Genomic DNA, 22,154 nt, shown 5'->3' on the forward strand with positions numbered 1-22,154 from the left:
CAATGGACGTAGAAAAAGTGGGTTTAGGACAGGCAGCAAGTTATGCCTAACAGTTGCGGGGATATGACATTTCCAAAGGCAGTGGAAGTTTTGGATTGAAAAATGAGCCTAGAAACACGTCTACCAGAAATGCTTAAAACCAGCCACTCGTCCTTATTGCTGTGGCTGTAGATCATAGAATAATACACATTGGAAGGGACCTGTAGAGGGTGTCAAATCCAATTCAGTTAGGTTGTTCTCAGGGCCTAGAGAAACGTGAGAACATTAAAAGCACATTATTGTTTTAAAACTCCTGGGGTTTGCTGTCAGCTTTTTGTTCCTTTTTTTTGCACAGGCAGCTGATTTGCTTCTGAACTATAGCAAAGACTAACATAGACTTTGATTTGCCTCATGAGGCACAGAAAATCATTTTGTTTTGCACGAGGAATAGTAATAAGATGCACTTCAGTACAGCCCTGAAAAAGAAAGCAGTATTTTTCTTTATATTTGTACACTTGCCAGAGTGCCACGAGAAGGCAGTCAGTCGAGAGCTGAATATAATAATTACTGTAAAAATCAAACTGTGAGGAAGGGTTGGGTTATAGAGATGAGGAAGATGTTAAACATTTAAGGAAATTTTAGGGAAAGTGTTTTAAGCAACATAAAATGTTTAATTCTTCCAAATGCAAAGCTTAAAACTGTAGTTTAGGGTTTAAGCATAAGTCATTTGGTTCAGCAGAGGGTGTGAATTCTGTTTTAGGATCATAGACGCATAGAATAGTTAGGGTTGGAAAGGACCTTAAGATCATCTAGTTCAAACCCCCTGCCATGGGCAGGGACACCTCACACTAAACCATATCACCCAAGGCTCTGTCTAACCTGGCCTTGAACGCCTCCAGGGATGGAGCAATCACAGCTTCCCTGGGCAACCCATTCCAGTGCCTCACCACCCTTACAGTAAAGAACTTCTTCCTTATATCCAATCTAAACTTCCCCTGTTTAAGTTTGAACCAGTTACCCCTTGTCCTATCACTACAGTCCCTAATGAGTAGTCCATCCCCAGCATCCCTATAGCCCCCCTTCATATACTGGAAGGCTGCTATGAGGTCTCCACACAGCCTTTTCTTCTCCAGTTTTCAAACTAACTAGTCAAACTTACTTCCTTAAAATAACTTACCTATGACTTTTTTTTCACAGGCATGTGGTTGTGTCAGTCCTGATTTGTAAATCTCTGAGATTTCAGTAGTGAGCTCTGACATGCAATGCTTACCTTTATGAGGGATTCAGATGTTGAAAACTCATTACATTGTGCAGTGGTCATGAACAGATGCCTTTTTAGAAAATATTTAATATTTTGCTTTTATTTCACTATTTTTACAGTGTTCGCTTAGATTTTGAAATACAATATTTTAGTTTGTTTGGTGTGGACTTTTCTTGGCATCTTGTATTCCATTTGCAGGGGGGAACATTCCCCTGTGAATTCCCCTTCACATTCCATTGTGAAGGGGACGGAGGGTGATAGAGCAGTGGAAGGTATTTTTCAGGTAGAGGAACTAGGCAAGAAATAGGCAAGATGATTTGTGGTGAGCTGGGGCAGGGAAAGAATACTGCATAACTTTCTTCTTTCTCTTGTCATGAGAGTTCTAGAACGGATTGATCTGTAGAAACACCTGACTCCAGTAGCTTGACAAGTATGAAGAAATGAATGAATTCTCCAATAGAAATTTCTGCTGAGCAAATAGCATGAGATTGCCTTAGCTATTGCAATATTGCACAAATAATTGCACATGAAAGTACATTATTTATACAGACTTTGATACTTCAGAATAATAGCAGGTAATACATTAATTTATGCAATTTTTTAGATATTCTCCCAAACATTTGAGGGCTTCAGTCATGATTCATTGCTTGTGAATTTGACTTCCTAGAACAATTACATGCAATCAGGTTCTTCAGCATTAATATGCTGTGTGTTCCTTTTTCAAAGTTAAGACTCTAAAGCTAGTCACTGTGAAATGGTAGATAAAATTATGAATTCAAAAGTGTTAGGATTTGTGAGGTTAGAAATTACTAATCTGCTATTTGCCCCTAAAAATACCACAAAGAACTTAAATTGGTTTTTATATAGTATGTCCATAAGCAGGTGGCATAAATACCTTTTATGTTATACTACATAACGTATGTATTTGCTTTTCAAGTATGAATGTCAAAAATTTTAATTTAAAGCAAAATTGGCCAGGCAGTATATAATTTAGATAGGCATGTTTTTTTTTCAGTTGTTTTTACTTAACCATGTTTGTTTGTTGGTTTGTTTTTTTTTCTTTTTAAATCTTAGTAAGAGACATGAAGAATTGACCATGTCATCACTGGTGCTGTTGTGTCGCACTCTTACTGTGAGAATCTGGAGTGCATACTTTATATATGGTTGAATGTGGAATTTGAAGTCAATAGAGATAATGTAAGTCACCTACGGAAAAGTTTTTTAAGGCTATCAATATCTCAGAAGTTTCAATGTTAAAGCATTTTAATAAAAAGTAGAAAAAAAAAAATAGGGTATAATACATACATTTTAAATTACTATGAAACCATTTAACCCTGAGATTGTATATAAACTGTTTCAACCTCTTGCTATTAGTGAATGTTTTACACATTTGTCTGTGTTCTTGTTTGACAAAAAAAAGCCTGAAATCAATAGGCCAGATTTGCTAGAGAACATGTTGCTGTTTACTTTAAAAAAGCAAGCATTTTTTTTTCTGCATTTATTTGGGCTTTCTGAAACTTACTTTTCACACTTCATAATTGCAGTTTTGGAGCTAGATCTCTGAAAAACAGAATAACCCCCAAACTCTTGTCTGAACTACCTGCATCTGTTTAAAATCCCGCTAAAATCTGCAGGTCTCACTAGTTTGCTGGACCAGACATCCCAGCTGCCTACTGACACAGCTGCCAGGTTGCTATGTAGTCAGCAGTATTTGTCTTTTAATAGTGACGTCAGTTTGTCGGTTTTTGTACCGAACAGATAACTCATGTGCACTTGCTCTCCTTGAGTGAGCTGGTTCTGTTCCAGCAGTGCTTGATGATGGGTTTTGTGTCAAGCATAATGTGAAGTCATGATGAGCCACATGGAAGTTCACTGAAAACTCAGAAACTTTATTTAGATATTACACTTCCTCTGGTTTTTTTGCTTGTTGTGTTTTATTTTTCCAGTTGCATCATAGTAAATACAGCAGTCTCCTCTTTTGTATTAATTATGCAAATTAATGTTAAACTGCAGAGATGTGTGGCACTTGAAGGGTCAGGTACTCTGTCTAATGCTAGAAGCCCAAAGCATTCTCGGAAGTCCTGGTTTACAAAAGCTTGTATTCCATACTGGGTGACTGTGAATACTGACATAATGAATTTCTGATTTTTTTTAATATAACAAAAAAAAAATTAAATCATAATTGCTGGCAGCAAAATATTAAAATAGGAGAAATCTCAATAGAAACAGTACCCTGACATGGCCTTTACCATTCCTCTTCATTCTCTCCAACTTGGGTTGGAGGATAATAATCCCTTGCATGTAGTAAAAATGGACTATTCTCTGTTTAGGAAACTTTATGGTTTATACATCCTTATCAATTTTAATTACTTACCATCAGTGAGAATGTGGAATGAATTTTCTATGCTCTGGGTGGCCATGCTTCCAGCACAGTTGCCTTCTGTTTTCATGGGAACTGTCATTTTTCACTCCTGGTCAGGATGGGATTTTCCTGAGCCAAGAAACTGCAGTACCTGGTATTTACTCCTTGTGCTGTGAGCCTATACTAGCACTAGCTTGCCTGGTTTGTGGTTTTGTGTTCTAGCTCTTTGTGCTACACTTTTAATTCCCAAGTTTTAATTTACCTTGTGGTTTGTGCCACACAGTTAGGATTCAAGACCAGTCCTGCTGACGTGTCGAAGCACTTCCCTGTAGTAGAGGCCAGGCTGCCTGATCTGAATCACCAAGCTAAACTATTTCTGACTGTTTCCACTGCCTCTTACTACCTTTCCCCAACAGACTGGAGTTCAAAGGTGCCCCTCTGGTCAGATGTAGGTGGTCTGGGTTTAATACTGGAAAAAGCCCATACTAGGAGTTTTAACCCTGTTTTTGAGACTGGAGTAGAAATAATTGTATTACAGTTACATCTGTGTTGTTAGTGAACATTTTAATAGGCGCTTCTATTTAATTATGACTAATGATTAGAATGAAAGGTGTCCCTGCCCATGGCAGGGGGGTTGGAACTAGATGATCTTAAGGTCCTTTCCAACCCTAATGATTCTATGATTCTATGATTCTGGGTGTTATGGCTTGAGACATACTTTGAAAATACCTTAGTGTTTTGAAGAGAATGCATTGAGCCTGTAATGTATGTGAAGTTTGCTATTACCTGTTTAGAACTGAGGTAGTTTCTGGTGTCTGAAAGCAAGTTTGGTAGGTTTTTCTTAAGCTAAAGCCATTACTGAAATGAAGGTTATCTTTGCTCTAAAACCACTATCTCTCTTTACAGTCTTTAAAAACATCATAAAACTTGCATTAAGATGAAAGTCTGTTAACTAGAGACCAGATCAGGCTGTAAACTGTAAATTCTTTTTATCATTCTAGGTATGACCTGCTTGACAGGAAAAGGAACAAATTCAAGTAGACAGTATTTCTTCAGTGGAATAATTAATACTGAAAAATTACCTTTTATCTAAATCTCAGTATTCACAAAGTAATGCACATAAACCCTTTCATTTCTAAAAAAAATTGCAGATTTTATATACAGACTATTAATGTTGATGATAACTGGGTGAACATTCATGGGACTAAAGTCAGGCCAGCATTACGGGTTACACTGGGCAGACCAAAGAGTCTGAGGGCTGTGCTTTATACAGCTACATACGAGAACCATGAATCTCATCCAAGGTAGCTGAAAATTATGGGACTCTGTAAAACACATCTGTTTTCAATCATACTTAATGTTTTGTCAAAAGTGATTTACTGCTACTGCCTTTAAAATAACTTCTGAAAACTGATTGTAAGGCAGTATGTCTCTCACTAGAACAGTTAGAAGGAATTGGATGAGCTAAAGTCTTTATTTCAGTTACAGCAGTAGTTGTATTAACCCTGTGTTTTCAATGAACTTACACCAAGGCATCTGTGGAAAGAATGGTTTAGTATTTAGGGATATTAGCCTAGGATTTAGCAGACCTCAAGGCAAATCCCAGCTCTGCTATCTGTTATATGACATTAAGTTTCACACCTCTATTGTTTTTAATCCCTTTCTATGAAATGAAAATAGCAGTTTGCTGGCAATGGGCTGTTTGGGGCAAGAGAGCACAAAAGCAGGTACTTCTTGGATTAGTGAAGGTAGGGATCCTGCTCCTCTGCCACGAAAGGATTTCATAGAATCATAGGTTTGGGTTGGAAGGGACTTTAAAGATCATCTAGTTCCAACCTCTGCCGAAGGGACACCTTCCGCTAGACCAGGTTGCTCAAAGCCGCATGAATCCTGGCCTTGAACACTGCCTGACACAGGGCAGCCACAGTTTCTCTGGGCACCTCTTTCAAGATGAAATACCGCCCGAAATTCATTGTAACTATGGACTGCTGGTTTTAACGTCTTGCGTATTCAGACACATCACTTTTGGAACACGCGTCCCAGCGATGCAGCAGCAGCAGCAACTGCATGGGGGAAAAACAGAGCAGTTACTTGTAGGACATGCATTCTCTTTATCTGTCTACCTACCCACCCAGTGAAACCCTGGCAAGGTTCACTGAGGCTTTCCAGGCATAAGGCTTATTTAAACCCCTCCCTTTCAGCCCTTGTCCGCAACCGGCCCCTTCGGCCTTCTCGGGTTGAACGGAGCCCGGCCGCGGGTCAGGGACCGCGGCGAGAAGAGGGGGTGGCCCCGCGCACCGCCCCAGCGGCCTGAGCACGCTGCCAATAGGCGGCCGGGGAGAGCCCTGCCCCTGGGTGTGTGCGGCAGCAACCAATCGGCGCGCCAGTCGCAGGGGGTTTATACTGGCGGGGCCGCGGGGGCGGCTGCTGGGCGGTGGCGGCGGTAGCAGCGGTGAGGGACGCGTCATGGAGAGCGGGCGGCAAGTGGCAAACTTCGGGGCCGGGCCGGCCAAACTGCCGCGCTCTGTGAGTAGGGGCCGGGCCCTTTCCGCACTGCGGGGGGCGGTGGTGGGCGTCCGGCCGGACGTGTCCTGCCGGAGCTACGCGCTGAATGGGCTCTCGCCGGGGTGAGGCGGCGGGACAGCCGCCGGTGCCTACCGGCCGGCCCAACCCGGCTCCCCGGAGGCTTCCGCGGGCGCCGGGTGCACAGTGAGGGCTGGGGAGGCTCCAAGGAGTCGTGATAAAACAGAATTGCCTGAATTGCGGCGAAACTTGGTTTCTTCTCTCCCTTCCTACCCAGTTGAATGCCTTGTTAGGTGGGTTTTTTGGAAATTCTCCCTAATGTAGGTTTAGGATTGCTCGCCCCGAGATTTTTGTGAATCTGATCATATGGTTGTCGAGGAAGGGCTATATCAGCTTCTGCATGAGAAGTAAATCTTCGGATGTGCGAGGGTAGCTGTGTTGAGTGTTACTTGTCAGCTGATAAACAACATGGTAATTCCCCGAGAAGTCTTTGTTTAACAAATGTTAATGAGTGCAGTGTAGGCTCAACCCTCGGGAAAGTTGCATCAGCAGCTATGGATTATCCATCCAGTCACACATGGAGAGAGGGTGGCTTCTGTGAAACTGTGCATCTGATTTTCAACTTAAGAGTTACAGATTGTAGAGATCTTTCCTTGGTTTCTTAATTTCCTTCATAGTTTTCTTCCTTATTTTATGTGTTTTTTTTTTAACAATTTTATTTAGGTGAAAAAAATATGCTGTGCAGCAGCGCTTTTTTTTTTTTTTGTTGTTGTTATTTTGTTTGGTTTTGCTCTCTTCTCATTCTCCTGGGAATGTCCTTTGTAGGTTATGCTGAAAAGAAACCTGTTGTTCTGTCTTGAAACTTTGGTTTCAAAAGAGCTCTTTGAAGAACTGCTGCAGTATCCAGCTGGCTGCCACAGAGTGCTCAAAGCTGGACTGAGGGTTGGAGGAGACCACAGCTGGCTCCCTAGTATTAATCTGCTCCCTAGTATTAATCTGGTTTTCCCTCTGGAAAACTCAGTAATCTTACATGGACTCCTGTGTCACCTTGATTATTTCACTTTGATCTGGGCTTAAGTGCTCGAACTCGCTGAAGAAGGTGGACAGAGCTCTTTGTGGCTGTTACAAGGCATACCATAAACGTCTTTCGCAACACGTGCCAAAGAACATTGCTAACAGAATTGGATTTTATCAAGCAGTTCAATAAGCACTTTCTTCTAATAATCTGTGTGCCCCCTTTGACTTTTTTTTTTCCTCCTCTGACATGAATGCACTTGCATGTGAAACGTGGTGGTTAAAACTTCACAATCTCTTAACATGAAAAGCAGCATAGTTGTTTCTGGTTGACGTCTTGGTGATCAGCTGTTACAGTTGATAGGCCATGCAGATACCCTGTCAGCAAGGTAGATCTCTTGTTCCTGAAACTCTTTGGAGCACTTCTGTGGCTTCTTGGTAGATCCTGAGGTGCATGCACACAGTGCTTGTTTTGGTGGCTTTTCTACTGGGGCTCCCTCCTCTACTGCTAAGAGTGTTCTGACTGTCGCGCAGGAGCTTGCTGAAATTGGAAGCTGCAGATCTAATGGGTAGAATGTAATTCCACTTTGTTGATACTCAAGAGCTGTGGGAGAAGAAAAAACAACAGAGGGCTGAAGCAGCAGATTACCTGGCTAGGGCATTTATGAGTGTCCTCTGTCTTGTGGTTGTCTCAAAACTTCGCTTGATTTCTTGGTTAACTTTTAGTGGCATAGAGAAGGCTCATCCTCAAAAAGTATGGGGCTTCATTCTTGTCCTGTTGTGTCAGTTTGAGGTATCCAGTTCCCCATGATGATTGATTTCGTTTATGCTTTCCTCCTTGGTTGTCCTATTTGCACAAGTCTAGTGAAAGACACAGGGTGGAGGGGTGGGCATTTAAGATGCTTGCTTAGAAAGAGTATGCATGGAAGCATTAAGTGTTCTGTAAGAGGCTGGGAGTTATACCTAACTCCTAGAAATCATCCTGAAATCTGGAAATATGGCTATTGAAATAGTAAGTTAAAACACAGTCTCCACAACAAGCATTTGACTTAATTATGCTATTTCATGAAAAGCCTTCCACAACAAAATGATATTGGTGACCATACTTCTGTTAATCTCACTTAAGTGTCAGGTTACTGCAGTATGGAGCAGCTGGAATATGCATGATGCACCAGTGTCTCCAGATAGTGGAAAGTTCCCTTAATTTATTTGTGGATTTTTTTGCTTTGTTAGGTATTACTAGAAGCACAGAAAGAATTGGTGGACTACAAAGGACTTGGTATAAGTGTTCTTGGTAAGCCTGAAAAATGTAGATTTTGATTTTTTTTTTAATTTAGACGTTTGACAAATTGTCTAATAAAACTTTTTCGTCTTGGTATTTAAACTCCTTTTCGTTACTAGTGACTTACTCTGCTACTCTGTATGTTCACGGAATATTTTTTCACACTGCTTTTCTACCATTCATCAGACCATGAAGTGGTACATAGCCAGATGTTTAGTGATACATAGAAAGGATTAGAGACAAAACAAAACTTAATCATATTGAGAACATTAGTACTTTTGGACCACTGGGCAGGGGTGTGGGAGTGTATTCATATATAGGTAATATATATAAAAAATATGTATCTAGAAAATACTATATGTGTATACACATTATCCACAGATATACAAATGCTATATGTGTGTATATAGAATCACAGAATAGTTAGGGTTGGAAAGGACCTTAAGATCATGAAGTTCCACCACCCCCCCGCCATGGGCAGGGATACCTCCCACTAAACCATGTCACCCAAGGCTCTGTCCAACCTGGCCTTGAACACTGCAGGCGATGAAGCATTCACAACTTCCCTGGGTAACCCATTCCCATATATATAGATAGCATATATGGGATCTTATATACCGTGTGGCAGAACACTTCAGATACACCTGACGGGTAGCATCCTTCCCATTAGGAAGGCAATGCTGTCCTAAGGAGGAGGTGGTCTTCTACACCATATTGTAGCTGACTGGCTTTTCAGCTCCAGTTGCACATAACTTTATGCAAGAAGATGGTCAGCATTTTACTAGTTCTGTGAAACTGTTTGTTTGCTAGAAGTAGAATGTGCACTAGTCTGCAGGATTTGTATTCATGTTTAAATTGTATGCTCTTACTGAGGGAAGGAAGCATATGAATATAATAAAAATAATTAGTGTTAGTTAACCCTAAGTGTGCTTAATATTAGGATTACAGCATTAAGAAGCCTTGCAAAAAATAAAAGAACAAACCAAACCAAACCACTACACCTTACTCTATACTTGCTGCAGCATAACTAGCAGAGAAAATTGTTAGAGTGAGAAAAACTTACGCCTTTTTTTCACACAAATGTAGTTGTTCTTGGGGGTAGTAAGGTCATGTGGATGCCAAATGTGAATGGACTGGGTTTGGACAAGACTGGAGGTATAAATCTTGTTTAAGTATTTAGGAAGGCTCAGCAATAAAAATGGCATGACTTGAAACTGGGAATGGGACTCACAGGCATTTTAGGTCTATAGAGTAAAAGTTTTAAACCTTAACGTAATTTTAAAATAACATTGATGTATTACCATTTCGTTTCATGTTATTTCTTCTTTCCACCAAAGAAATGAGCCATCGAACCTCAGACTTCACAAAAATTTTAAATACAGCTGAAAATCTCATGCGCGAATTGCTGTAAGTCAGTTACTTCCTACTTATTTTTTGTTAGTTGCACCAGTAATGACTAATGTGGAGGCTGTGGAGACCCTTCCTTGAAAGCACTTGTTTATGGGGAGTGGATTGCCTTTTGTTTTAGATACTGTGTCTGACAGAGTATTAATCTTAGGGAGGACACTGGTCTTCTGTTTGTCTGATGCTGATTTATTTGGTTTTGATTAAGGGCTTTTATTAGGTTGAGACGCTTTTTATATGTCTACGACATACTGATTAGTTGCCTTTCTTATGAAACCTTATTTTTTGTCACCTTCATAGAATTAATGAAGGGTATGAACTTTCTTCAAGAGATAAGTGGAAACAATGGAAATCAGTTCTCTAGTGGTATAGAGGTGATCTGTATGTTACATATTTTAGAATTCTTGAGCAGGAGCCCTTTTCCTATTTGTAGTGTGACACGTTTTTCAAAGTTTGAAATAATTATATTGTATATTAGAATTAGTGTTGTCACAGTAGCTTACAATGTTAGTCATTGCTTATAAAAGCTTGACTGTCAATCGCAGGCAGAATTATTGGCAGAGGGGTTTCAATGAATAGTTTGAACAAGTAATTTTTGTTACTGTATGGACAATTCCTTATGGCACTTGCTCTACATGCGCAGTTTACTATACAGTTGCATTTCCGACTGAAGGGCCTCAAAGCTGAGTTCTACTGTGAGCACTTTGTTGTGAAGTTCGTGGCCTGACAGAAAAGCCATGAAGCAAGCAGTAGACAAAATTACAAGTGAGCATTAATTCTACTGGACTATCTTCTAAGCTTGTGTGTACTATGATAGTAAAGCTACTCAGGAGTGAATTTATTTGCTGATATCCAAGGGGGTTGAAAAGCTTGTTTTCGTCAAATTTTTGCAGTAGAATATATAGCATTACTCTTAATACTTAAGTTGTTAGTGAAGACCAGTGCTGAAGTAAGTTAATGGGATTTGGCAGAGTCTTCTGACAGTGTTTTTCCTCTGTTGCTGTATGCTGTAAATGCATAATATCAAGTAGTATGCATTCTGTGTCTTCTGGGAATAATAATAGATGGTTATTTCTTGCATGCAGAAATGTACCAGAAAACTACAAAGTCCTTTTCCTCCAAGGAGGTGGATCTGCTCAGTTCAGTGCAGTCCCACTTAACCTTATTGGTTTAAAGGAGGGAAGACATGCAGATTATGTGATTACTGGAGCTTGGTCAGCAAAAGCAGCTAAAGAAGCAGAGAAGTATGCCAAAGTGAATATCGTTCATCCAAAACTAGGAGCCTATACAAGTAAGTTGAGGACTACCATCTGTTCATACGAATGCTTTGCTTTTTGAATCAGTCTAAAAAATGGTCCAACTCAGCTATTAGGTTATTCAGTGTTAACTAGGTAGAGTTGACTGTCCAGCACTCAAAAGATTGCCTGCCACATCTCCCCATGTTCATCACTGGGAGATGTTAGACGTCTTAACCTTCTCCACCAAAAGAGAATTGTGAAACTAGGCTGATCAGATTGCAGAAAATAAGCTGCAAGAAGCAAACGTGTATTAGTAGGGAAATGATCTGGGATGTCTGATTTTTTATTTTTTGTTTGGTTTTGTTTTTTTTTTTACTTGAGTTCTTAAGCTATTTGCAGGGATATTGCAAAGTATTTCAGTTTCAAGTACCCTCAATGAGATTGCTGTGAAATTCAGAAGCATGTTTGGTATCTTAACCTTGTTGCCCCAGGAGATCGGAGATCTGCATTCTGTTGCCTACTTTCAGGGGTTCCCAAATACTTATCTTTCCCATGTGTCATAGCAGGCAGTTAGCTCTGAAATAGAAAAGGCATTTCAGCTCTCCCTCTGGAACCTTATTACTGGACATAACATAATCTGAATGAACACAGTGTAGAAGGAAGAAAAAGGTTTACTGTAATTGAGGCATTAGGCATTTTTATGAGACAGTCTGTGTGAAGAACTTAAGTGTATAATTTGTATATACATAAATAATTCTTGGGGTAGGGATACCTGAATTCTGGTTTCTAGTCCTGCTCACTTGTCTTAGTTTTGGTGCAAATGATAGCATTTGAATTTTTGAGAGTGGCAACAGGAAAGGCAAAGAATATCCACATATGAGTTAGTATATTAACAGGTGATTAGGGCACAAACTTGGAAGATCAGTTTATACCCTTTGAGGCACAGGAAGGAATTCAACTTACAGTTTTCCAGTCGAGGGAGTGTATCCACCATTTGGCAGCTGTAGATAATGGGAGAGGTAGTAAGTAATGATGGAGGCCGTAACAGCACTTCTTCCCCATGTGTTTTGGAGGAGAGAAGAAAGACAGAGCAACCATTTGTTCTATGCAAAACCTGTTCTGTGCTGTCAGGGCATGCCTGTGTTTTGCCTGTTGACAGAGGAAATACTAGTTTTGCAAATCAGTTGCAAAGCTTAAATGGGAGGTAGGCAGATAAACTTATGTTCAGTTTGGGCAAGACTGAAATGCTTCTGGGGATCCTGAGAAATGCAGCTTTGAAGAACTTTGCCAGTGAGAATCTGGAGGATTCTTGGATCCAGTGCCTCAATTCTCTGAAATGCTGTTTTGTACCCCATGGCAGTAGTTTTCAGTCTGGGATTGCAAACCTGATTAAAATCCCTTGAGGAATAAGGGCTGATAATTTTCAGGCTGATAACTGAAGGGTGTTTGCAAGCTTAATGGTGGCTCATCACAGAATTTTGAGAATGCACTGATGTATTTCATTTGCAGATAAATTATATTTTCCTAATAACAAGATAATGAATGCTTTATACTGCAGAATCGTTGTAGGTTTGCACTTAAGTCTGCATTTTAGTTGAACAGGAAAATTCCTTATCTCCAGTGACCTTTGGTTTTCTTTTTTTGTCTGTCTCAGACATTCCTGACCCAAGCACTTGGAATCTTAATCCAGATGCATCTTATGTTTATTACTGTGCTAATGAGACTGTTCATGGTGTGGAGTTTGACTTTGTACCTGATGTCAAAGGAGCGGTCTTGGTTTGTGATATGTCATCAAACTTCCTGTCCAGACCTGTGGATGTTTCCAAGGTACATGTTGGACACAGTGGCTGCATAAAGCATTTTCAAACTTAAATGCATATAATTCGATAGTTTGAAATGTCTGAGAAGCTGGAGATGCTGAGCAGTGTGATACAGAACACTGTGTTTTGTTGATTTTTTGTATCTGATGGTGAATAAAAGATTTTGAAATTTAAAATTTAAAGTTTCAGATTTCAGTGTCTGCCTGTTCTATTTTTTTTATTTTATTTTATTTTTTTTTTCCTTTTTTCTGGTAAAACCAGATTGAACTATGTTGAAATAGTTCATGTTAGTAGCTGTCCAAGTTTGTCTGCTTTATGGTCTTCACTGATGCTGTAGCTGAAAAAGGTATCTTCTGAATCGTGTTTAGTCTGTAGATAGTATGTATGGCTATAGCAAGGTACTGTGAATCATGTTTTTGATCATGCCTCTTACATGGAAAATCTGTAACCCCTTTTAAGCTGATAAAGCTTCCTATGCCTCACAACTGTTGTGTCTGTTTTATAGACAATACAGAGACAGAACACAGTACTTGCTTGCTTACGTTTGTAAAGTGTGTTAGCAGTGAGAATTGTTACTGACCACTGAGGTATCATGTTTTACCTTTTTTACCTGTGTATAGCAAAAAGAATTGTTAGTGCATTCATCTTGGGCTTTCCTCATCTGCCTTTTTTGAACAGGTAGATTATATGATCCTCTGAAATACCAAATCAGTTGAAAATATTGTGATTTCTGTATGAATTTGTTTTAGTAAATTTGCTTGGAGTACAGTGAAATTGGGACAGGCTGCCTTGCGAATTATTTGTGGCTACTAAATAAACATTTAGCAAATCTTTGGGAAATTTATTGTTCCTCAGTTGAAAGAAGGTAGATGGCTCTAATAGTAGACGTATATGGGATAACAACTGTAGCTGTAACTGCACTTTGAAATCAGAACTTCTAACTCTTCTTTGACTTACAACTTTCATATTTTCAACATGTTCTCCAAGCTGTTATGCTGACTTGTACCCTATTGTATAATGATACTGGAATATTAATCAGTTATGAGATCATACATATGCATGTAACAAGTCCTTTTCTTCTGTTAGTTTGGAGTGATTTTTGCTGGTGCTCAGAAGAATGTTGGCTGCGCTGGAGTTACTGTTGTAATAGTACGTGAGGACTTACTGGGATTTGCACTGAAAGAATGCCCTATAGTGCTGGATTACAAAACGCAAGCAGTGAACGGCTCTTTGTATAACACTCCACCGTGCTACAGGTAACTTGCCCTGCTATTTAACATCTCCTGCCGGGAAAGTAGCTGCACTGCCATCTGCTGCTCTTATTGAGAAAAGTTTCACAAGCTTAGTATTTGCCTTCAAGTCATTGATTCGTTGGTGTGTTTCATGGGAACCCTGTGGGAACATGGGAAGTGTCCAGCTACATGACCGTAGCGGTCTTTGAGGTAGCCTAGTAGGACTCAGCCATAAAGGACATAGTATTTTTAGAAGTAAATATTATGAAAGTTTCAGGATCCAATTTTGCCTTTTAAGAACTCTTGTCAGTTCAGTGGTGGTGCTTCTGTCATTTGCAAATAGGTAATTTGGTATTTAGTCTTGCTTCTTGAACACTCAGTACAGTTTTGATTTAATTTTTTCCTGAGGTTTTTCTCAGCCGTTGAACCTCCAGATCCCTATCTCTGCTGTAAATAATAGCAAATGCTGTTTTTTAAAAATATGTCTTCTAGCTACACCATTTACTACTGTTGGCTTTGAAATGAAACAGCAAAAGGTTGTGGGTTTTTTTTTGTTTGTGTGTGGTTTTGGTGTTTTTTTGTTTATTTGTTTGGGTTTTTTTAAAGGTAATTTAGTCATTGCTGTGTTTTAGTCTCTAGTACAACTTTCCTTATTTCTTTTCTACTCACTTCAGTCTTTGACTTGGCATCCAGAAATTAAACTGGTCTAGCTTCATAATCATTGCTAGCAATCAAGATCATAAAATTGGCATTTACCTGGTAATTTAATGTATGCAAGAAGCAGAACAGACTGCAGGTTGCTCTTTTAATATTACTGTCTCCTACCTTATGTTAACTAGTGAAATGATGTTTTGCTACTGGAGTGTTTAGGTGTTGACCAGTAGTTTCTATTCGTTCTTAATCTGGAGCATTTTTATACCAGTGTTCGCTAGAACAAATATTTTTAAAAAACAAATCTTCAGGTTTTCCTCCCCTTCCTCCCTCCCTCCTCCCCTTCCCTCCCTGAAGTTCTATAAATTACTTCAAAATTCTGGCATGTGTGAAGAAGTCAAGATTAAAAATTTATGTCAGACTGCATTATCAAATTATTTGAATAAAAAATAAATCTTTAAAAGTAGAACTCGTTAAAGTTAAGTTGCCTAATGATGTCCAACAGATAATAAATGCACTGTATAGGCATAAAGTAGAGTGATTCATGTGTATAAAGCCTACCTTAATGCCACTACTTACTTAAAGTCAGTACAATTTTAAGTGATACTAATTGTATTTCTGAATCTGCTGATTCTTACTACCTAAGTAACAGAGGCAGTTATCTTAATTTATCAGAACAGTAAATCTCATAAGCATATATTTACCCCAGATTTTACAATGCACAACTAGTTTTCCCAAGCAGTATGCATACTGTAGAGTATATAGTGCTGGAATGACATACTCTGGCTGGCACCATGTCTGCCCTTATCAGCTGGGTGCGCACAGTGTCCCTTAGGGCTGCTGTTAAGACAAGAATTTACCTTAAATGTTTCCAGATTTTTTGTAGTTTTTCTGAATGTTGCTTGAACGTGGGCTGTGTGTCTCTTTTCCCAGTGATTGAAAAGCCTATATTCCATGATTGATTATTTTCCTGACTGCCAAGTCCAGTGTTCTGATTTGGACACTGTGTACTTGCACAGCCATTCATGTTCTCCAAGTACAAAACTATTTCCATTTGAAAGGTTCTACTTACTCTCAGCATTTAGATCAGAGGGGAGCAACACAGTTTGGGAAGCAATCCAAGTTAAATTCTGCAGCTTTATTGTAGCCCCTGCAAAGAACTTCTGAGAAGAAAGTGCTGCTTTAGATGTAACTCAGTATGTGTCAGTAACATCAATAAGTTAGTGAGATGGAGGGAGACTGAAAATAAAGTTGAACTAGCAGTTTTTCTCCTTTCATGTCACTGCCTTGCCAGATTTCACTCCATGCTGCAGACCCACATCGGAGTACACTCCAGGATCCAGAATGTAACACAGACTGAAATGTTGGCAGGGTGCACATCTGTTTGGCTTGGCTCTAAATGCCTGTTCCAGTTCCTGCAAGAAACTGGCAAAGCTTCTCAGTTCTTTCTTTCCTCAGCTCTTTTCCTTGCACTCTCTAATGGCCTGCTGGCAAACAGGCAGGAAATATTAACTGAATTCGCAAAAGCTACTTCAGCAGGATGTTAAGTAAAATTAAATTAAGGTGATGCTAATGGCTTTAAACTCTTTGCACTATAGAGCTTGACTCTTTGACCCTAATCTGCTTTGCTAAAATTAACAATAGATTTGCTATAAAAATCTCATTTCCAAGCTCCAGAATGCATTTTGCATTTAAAATTGCTCCAGAAACATTACTTTGACATGAAAGAAGGATAAAAGATTTCAGCTGGCTGGGTTTTGTGGATGACTCTAAGGCTGACTTCTTTAAACTTTACATACCCAAGAAGTTTCACTGAAGGATGTGAGGGCAAGAGGTGAATGTAGCCCTCTGTTTTTGGCAAGGGCATAGGCTTCACTTAAATCTTTTACACTGGGGTAGTTGATAGTGTGCTGTCATAAATGTATCAGGATTCTGCTCTTAAAGCCATAAGGTGCTTTGTGTAAAAGTCAATCTGCAGTCTTTCTGCAGTGTTCAAAGATTTGATGCTGGCATCCCCATAGAAATAAAAGTAGCAAAGTTTCAAGTAGCCTCCTGCTATGTTTGTGTAGGGAAATGTGTAAGGTAATGTTCTCTGAGCACTCCCTTGGAATCTGTAATGAAGGGATTAATAAAAGCAAACTTGGGGATATGCCATAAAAACTTGTGAACGTTTTTGTTTAATGTGAAGTGTTGTAGTTGTGGGAAATGCCTAGCCTTGAACAAGCTGAGTTTTGTAGCTAAAGCACAAGGGCAAAAGGCCTCGGGGAATTTTTTATGTGGCACTTATTAACTAGCATTGAAACACTAAATACACCCAAGGCATCTGGTGCCAGGAGGCTTCCAGATCTCTACTTAGAACTTGAATGGTAATGAATAATCAAGTGTGGTATATCATTATTTGTTTCACCAAACTTCACTGTTCATGTGGGCAAAAAGTCTTTTTAGACATGGGATTATAATTTTTATTTTCGATGTTTGAAAATACGATTAGATTTCTGGTATTATTAGTGTACATACATTTGAGGTTCACTGCTGTATCTTTGCTATAGTAGCCATGCAGGGTGGATGCTACTCGCTTTTGCACTACCTCTGGCTCTTTCTAGGACTTGACAGACAGTTGTGTGGTCAATGAACTGGCAGTCACTGCAGCATGTCTGGGGATGTCCTGGGGAGCCTATCAGGGCTGCAGGAAACCTGCAGGACTTGTCCATCTGTGGTGCCAAGGAGGAGGTTTGGTACAACAGATTTGTGTAGCATTTGAATTTCTTTATCTGTGTTCAAAAAATACTGCCTGCTTGAAATTGTCATTATTTCTAAAATACTTCAGACTCTGGGTTGTTAAGCACTCTAAAACCAAATATATGGTTTTGTTACTGAAACAGTTTGTGAACTAATAAACAGGACTGTGATTTTTGTGGGGTTTTTATTTAGGGGTGTTTTTTTGGTGGTTTTTTGTCTTTTTTTGTTATTTAGTAATCTGACTGAAAATTGTTCTTTCCTTTTGTAGTATTTATATCATGGGACTGGTACTGGAATGGATAAAGAATAACGGTGGAGCTGCAGCTATGGATAAACTTAGTTTAATCAAATCACAAATGATTTATGATATTATAGACAAATCTAATGGATTCTATGTGTAAGTTCCTGTGCTTTTCCCATTGTTTTCGACATTTGTTGCAGAGCCAGACATTTGTAACTTTTAAGAACCTGGTTGCAGCATATTTTTAATGTTACCTTTTCAGTATATAGAAATTCGTGTAGGATTACTTGTGTAAAGCATTCACTTGGTAACTGTTTGTTCAAACTATTCACTTGACAAGGATGAGTCTCATTCCAGTAGGAAGCTATTTCAAGTTATCCTGTATAGGTCAGCTGTAAAGCATATTAGTAATCTATGTTCTAAAATTAATAAAATAAAATTCAGGAGCCTAGGAGAAGAGTATGCAAAAAAACAGATACAGAGCTTGTGGTTAGTATGCTTACTGAATCTCTTGAAGGCCAAAACAGAGATAGTGGCTTGTAAGAAACTGCAGTGACTGCTTTTGCATCACGTCCTTCCTACTGTCTCTTTCAGTAGTCAGACTCTGCTTTTTCTTTGTCAAGCTGAGAATTTTAATCAGCTAATTATGCTGTGTTCTCAAACAGTTTCTGAACAGAAAGAGGCAGATCAGACCTAGATGTAGTAAAAATGTAACACAGTTTATTTTCCTCAGTTATTTTTTATGTTTTTCCAAAGCAGATTTAACCCTCTGATTTGTACATGTTGTTGCAAGGTATTTTTGATCTCATAGGACCAAATATATGTGTAGTTAAAAGCAGATGTTGTAGTTTGGAATAGCTGTAATATTTGCCAAGCTCAAACTAATAACTGACTGTGAAACTGCAAAATATTTTTCTTCACTTTCAGTATAAAATCCATGTTTTTGGGACATAATAACTTTCTAGCCAAAGTTAGGATAGGGCAAATTAAATTTGGATTTTAAATTAAAGCTGGCTGTAACCTTAATTGGCAGGGATATAGTTTCATTGTAATATTTAATACATTCTGCTTATCCATTTAATGAGAACAGCTTTGCCTTTAGCATTGCCATGATCAGGATTGTGGTCCTACTCTACTGAAATCCTGAGGGTTTTTCATAAACTTCAGTAAGCAATTGAAGCCTTGAAAAAATATTTTGTGACAAAGAGAAATCTGTTTCTGGCAGGCTGGTCTGTGAGGGGGATATGCAATGCAGTTGGTATGGTAAACACTGGGAAGGCAAAACAGAGCCATATACATCTTAATAAGCGATACCTTTAAGACTGGAATTATTTTTTATCTGTGACTAAAAGAGGGACTCATCTGAAGCTGCTTTCTCAGCTGTAATGTGGCATGCCTTACTGGGTAAGCAGTGTGACAAACCAGTCAGCAAATGGAGACTTTCTTCCGCAAAGTACTGTGTCCCATTTGCAGTTTACTTTCCAAAGTCTGTGCACTGACTGAGTTACACTGGATTGCCTTATAGTAACTGCATCTTCTAAAAGCTATAGCATAGCTACAGATTTGCAAATATGGGGATGCTCACATGCATAGCCCTTTTTGAAAAGTATTTTTCTGGTTGCATCTCAAGTAGAAAATTTGCGTAGGGAGATACAACTGATCTTTTTTCTCTTCAAAATGGATATATTTGTACAAAGGAACCAAGGGAGGAACTAAAAAATAATGATACCCATTCTTTGTCAAATAGAATAATAATAGGTATGAAACTTGCATGCGGTTTATGAGAACTTATTCCTAATGAGTCCCTGTAAGAAACTACATCACAGCCTTAGGAAAGAATAAATCTGGAGGCTTCATATCTCCTGTGTAACTAGATGCAGTAAAGAAAACTAATTAAATCACAACCCCCCACTACCCCCCTATTCTTACTGTCATAAAATAATTGAAGAGAAATTCTGCTTTAAACGTATCTTGTGTAGATTAAAGGGAATTTTAAGAGATTAAAGAGCTGTGATGCACCTTGTATGTTGTGGCCATGTATGCAATGCAAGATTTGTTTTGCATATCTCTACTTGAGATGTTCATGATTCTGAATACTAATGTAGAAGGTGGACTGAAGCCACTAACAGAAGTCCCTAATGTCTATGGAAATTTCCTTCTTATACTTCCTTTAGCTTTGAGGAAACTGCCTAATAGTTAGTAAAAATTCACTTTACCTAATCTCATTCACCCTAGGGAATGTAACTGAGACTGTTGTGGGTGGGGTGGTGGTTTTTATTATGCCTCCTGTGCATTCTTCTGGGGCAATTTTCAGTATGCCAGGAGTTAATAAGTCTTCCACTTGCTGTTTCTGTTAGTATACTTGTTTAGAGGAAGGTTGCTTTCTTTCACAGAAAGTAATGACTTTTCAGCTATGGAGGAATGACTTTGGTGATAAACAGATGCAATTTTGCTTTCTGAAAGTGTATGTAGCTGAAAATGTAAAATTAGCACAAAATGGATTAACCATCACATTCTGCAACTTTTCTAGATGTCCAGTTGAGAAAAAGAACCGAAGCAGAATGAATGTCCCTTTCCGTATTGGCAGTACCAAGGGTGATGAAGCACTGGAAAAGAAATTTCTTGAGAAAGCTGTGGAGCTCAACATGGTATCTCTGAAAGGGCATCGGTAAGTGTGAGCCAGATGAGTCCCTTTCCTGTGCAGAATAAACTGTTACTACAGTGATATAGCAGCAGGCTTGTGCATTGACTTACGAGCCTTTCTTGCCCACATGCTGTTCTTCATACTGATTTGGCATCATTTAGGAATAGCAGTCTGAGAGAGTCTGAGACTGTAACCAGAGACTGTAACCAGAGACTGCAACCAGAGACTGCTGGTGGCTCCGCTACTGCTGAGGTGTGGTTGGCTTCAGAGAGCTTTCTCCTCAATTCTGCTGTCAGTTTGGCAAATCTGGCTCTGTGCAAATGCCAAAGAAAGGTGACTCTTGAGGTCAGATTCTGTCATTGTATAAAGCTTTTCAGTATGCCTTGTCTACCTGGTTGCAAGAGCGCCTTCCCATGTCCGGTTTTGTTTGTGGGATTAAAAACAGTTTTTTGATGGCATAGAGCTACAGTATTAGGGCTACAAATAACTAAAAAGCACTGAGTTTCTCTAAATTGCAGGCTTGCTATGAAGACTTAAATGTTGCTTCTTATTCACATAAAATGTGGATTTTTACCCCTTTGGAGTAGGGGTAGGTTAAAATGTCTGTGAATGTTATTAATGTCTCTTTGCAGAATATACAAGACCTTTCTATTTTTTTTTCTGTTTTCAATTCAGATCTGTGGGAGGAATCCGTGCCTCTTTATACAATGCGGTGACTGTAGAAGATGTTCAGAAGCTTGCAGCATTCATGAGAAGCTTCCTGCAGATGCATCAGTCATAAATGCTGATGGGTTAGAACCATGCTGCACATCTATAGAATAAAAGCTAAAGGTTTTGAGAGTTACTGTGGTACCACACAGCTGTAGCGCACAAGTTACATTTTCTTCTAGTTCCTGTAGCTGTTTTAGTTAACTGCAAAGGATTGAGGCTCAGTCTTGCAATAACTTGCTAGCCTTGACTTCACTGAGGGTGAGGATCCCCAGACTGATCAACATTGGTTCCAAAAGTTGCAAAACAGTGTTCTAATATGTAGTTAAAACATGAATAGCATTGTAAGATGCTATGGATCTGAGTCTGATTCTTGCTTCTAGTCACAAATGACTTCTTCAGCAATGCCTTTTTTTCAGTAAATGTCAGGAGACAAAATCTGTCGTGGGCTTTCTGTAATACTTTACAAATACCCTGTGACTGCACAGTGAAGCTAGAACTAATGTTAAGTATTCTCTAAGGACATCTAGTTCGTTTATTGGATATATTCCACCATCAGGAATATAATCCAGAAGTTAGTGTCTGTGTTCCTAACTTGAGGACTTTGCCTTCAGACTTCTGCTCCCATATTTGAAACACTTAACAGTTCCATGTAGTGATACCCATTGTGGTTAAAGTCTGTAGGACTGAGCCTTTCTTTGTGTTATCATTTATAGGTTTAAAGCTAGGATGCATGAGTCTGTAATTACAAAAATTTATATGATGTTTATTTCTCTATGCATTTTGTATGTTAAACTTCTCTAGGTTAATTAATTTTATATTCTTATTTTGGAGTGTGCGTATCTGCTCCTGCCAAAAACTTGGTTTTAATTTGTTAACCTACTGCCAAACTGGATGGCTGTATTCCACTCAGTGGATCTGTGACTTTCTGTGCACTGACTTCCTAGCCCAAAGCACAGCAGACTTTCTTGTTTGGTGCTTATAAAATGTCTTCCCTCTCTAATTGCTCCAGTGTTTTCTCTGCCTTTTCATTGCTTCAGTTCTGTACCTTTTTGT

General features: G+C 39.1%; 1 protein-coding gene across 1 annotated transcript; it reads left to right on the forward strand.

The window, feature by feature from the left end:
* Positions 1-6,014: 6,014 nt before the first annotated feature.
* On the forward strand, positions 6,015-21,247 carry PSAT1 (phosphoserine aminotransferase 1). Its single transcript, XM_061456242.1, has 9 exons — positions 6,015-6,128; positions 8,373-8,433; positions 9,759-9,828; positions 10,911-11,116; positions 12,718-12,890; positions 13,970-14,139; positions 17,774-17,902; positions 20,277-20,414; positions 21,066-21,247. The coding sequence occupies exons 1-9, from the start codon at positions 6,069-6,071 to the stop codon at positions 21,169-21,171; spliced, it is 1,113 nt and encodes a 370-aa protein (XP_061312226.1). The 5' UTR covers positions 6,015-6,068; the 3' UTR covers positions 21,172-21,247.
* Positions 21,248-22,154: the final 907 nt, after the last annotated feature.

Source organism: Pezoporus flaviventris, unplaced genomic scaffold (genome assembly GCF_033815535.1).
Source record: "Pezoporus flaviventris isolate CSIRO_AGI_PZ_B2104156 unplaced genomic scaffold, CSIRO_AGI_Pfla_v1 ptg000022l, whole genome shotgun sequence".
Classification (NCBI taxonomy): Eukaryota; Metazoa; Chordata; class Aves; order Psittaciformes; family Psittacidae; genus Pezoporus; species Pezoporus flaviventris.

Bases quoted from the DNA above. Each gene is read 5' to 3' on its own strand.
- PSAT1 (XM_061456242.1), top strand. From the start codon at position 6,069: ATGGAGAGCGGGCGGCAAGTGGCAAACTTCGGGGCCGGGCCGGCCAAA. The intron at 9,829-10,910 runs GTAAGTCAGTTA...TCTTGCATGCAG, and splicing joins AATCTCATGCGCGAATTGCT to AAATGTACCAGAAAACTACA. The intron at 17,903-20,276 runs GTAAGTTCCTGT...CAACTTTTCTAG, and splicing joins AAATCTAATGGATTCTATGT to ATGTCCAGTTGAGAAAAAGA.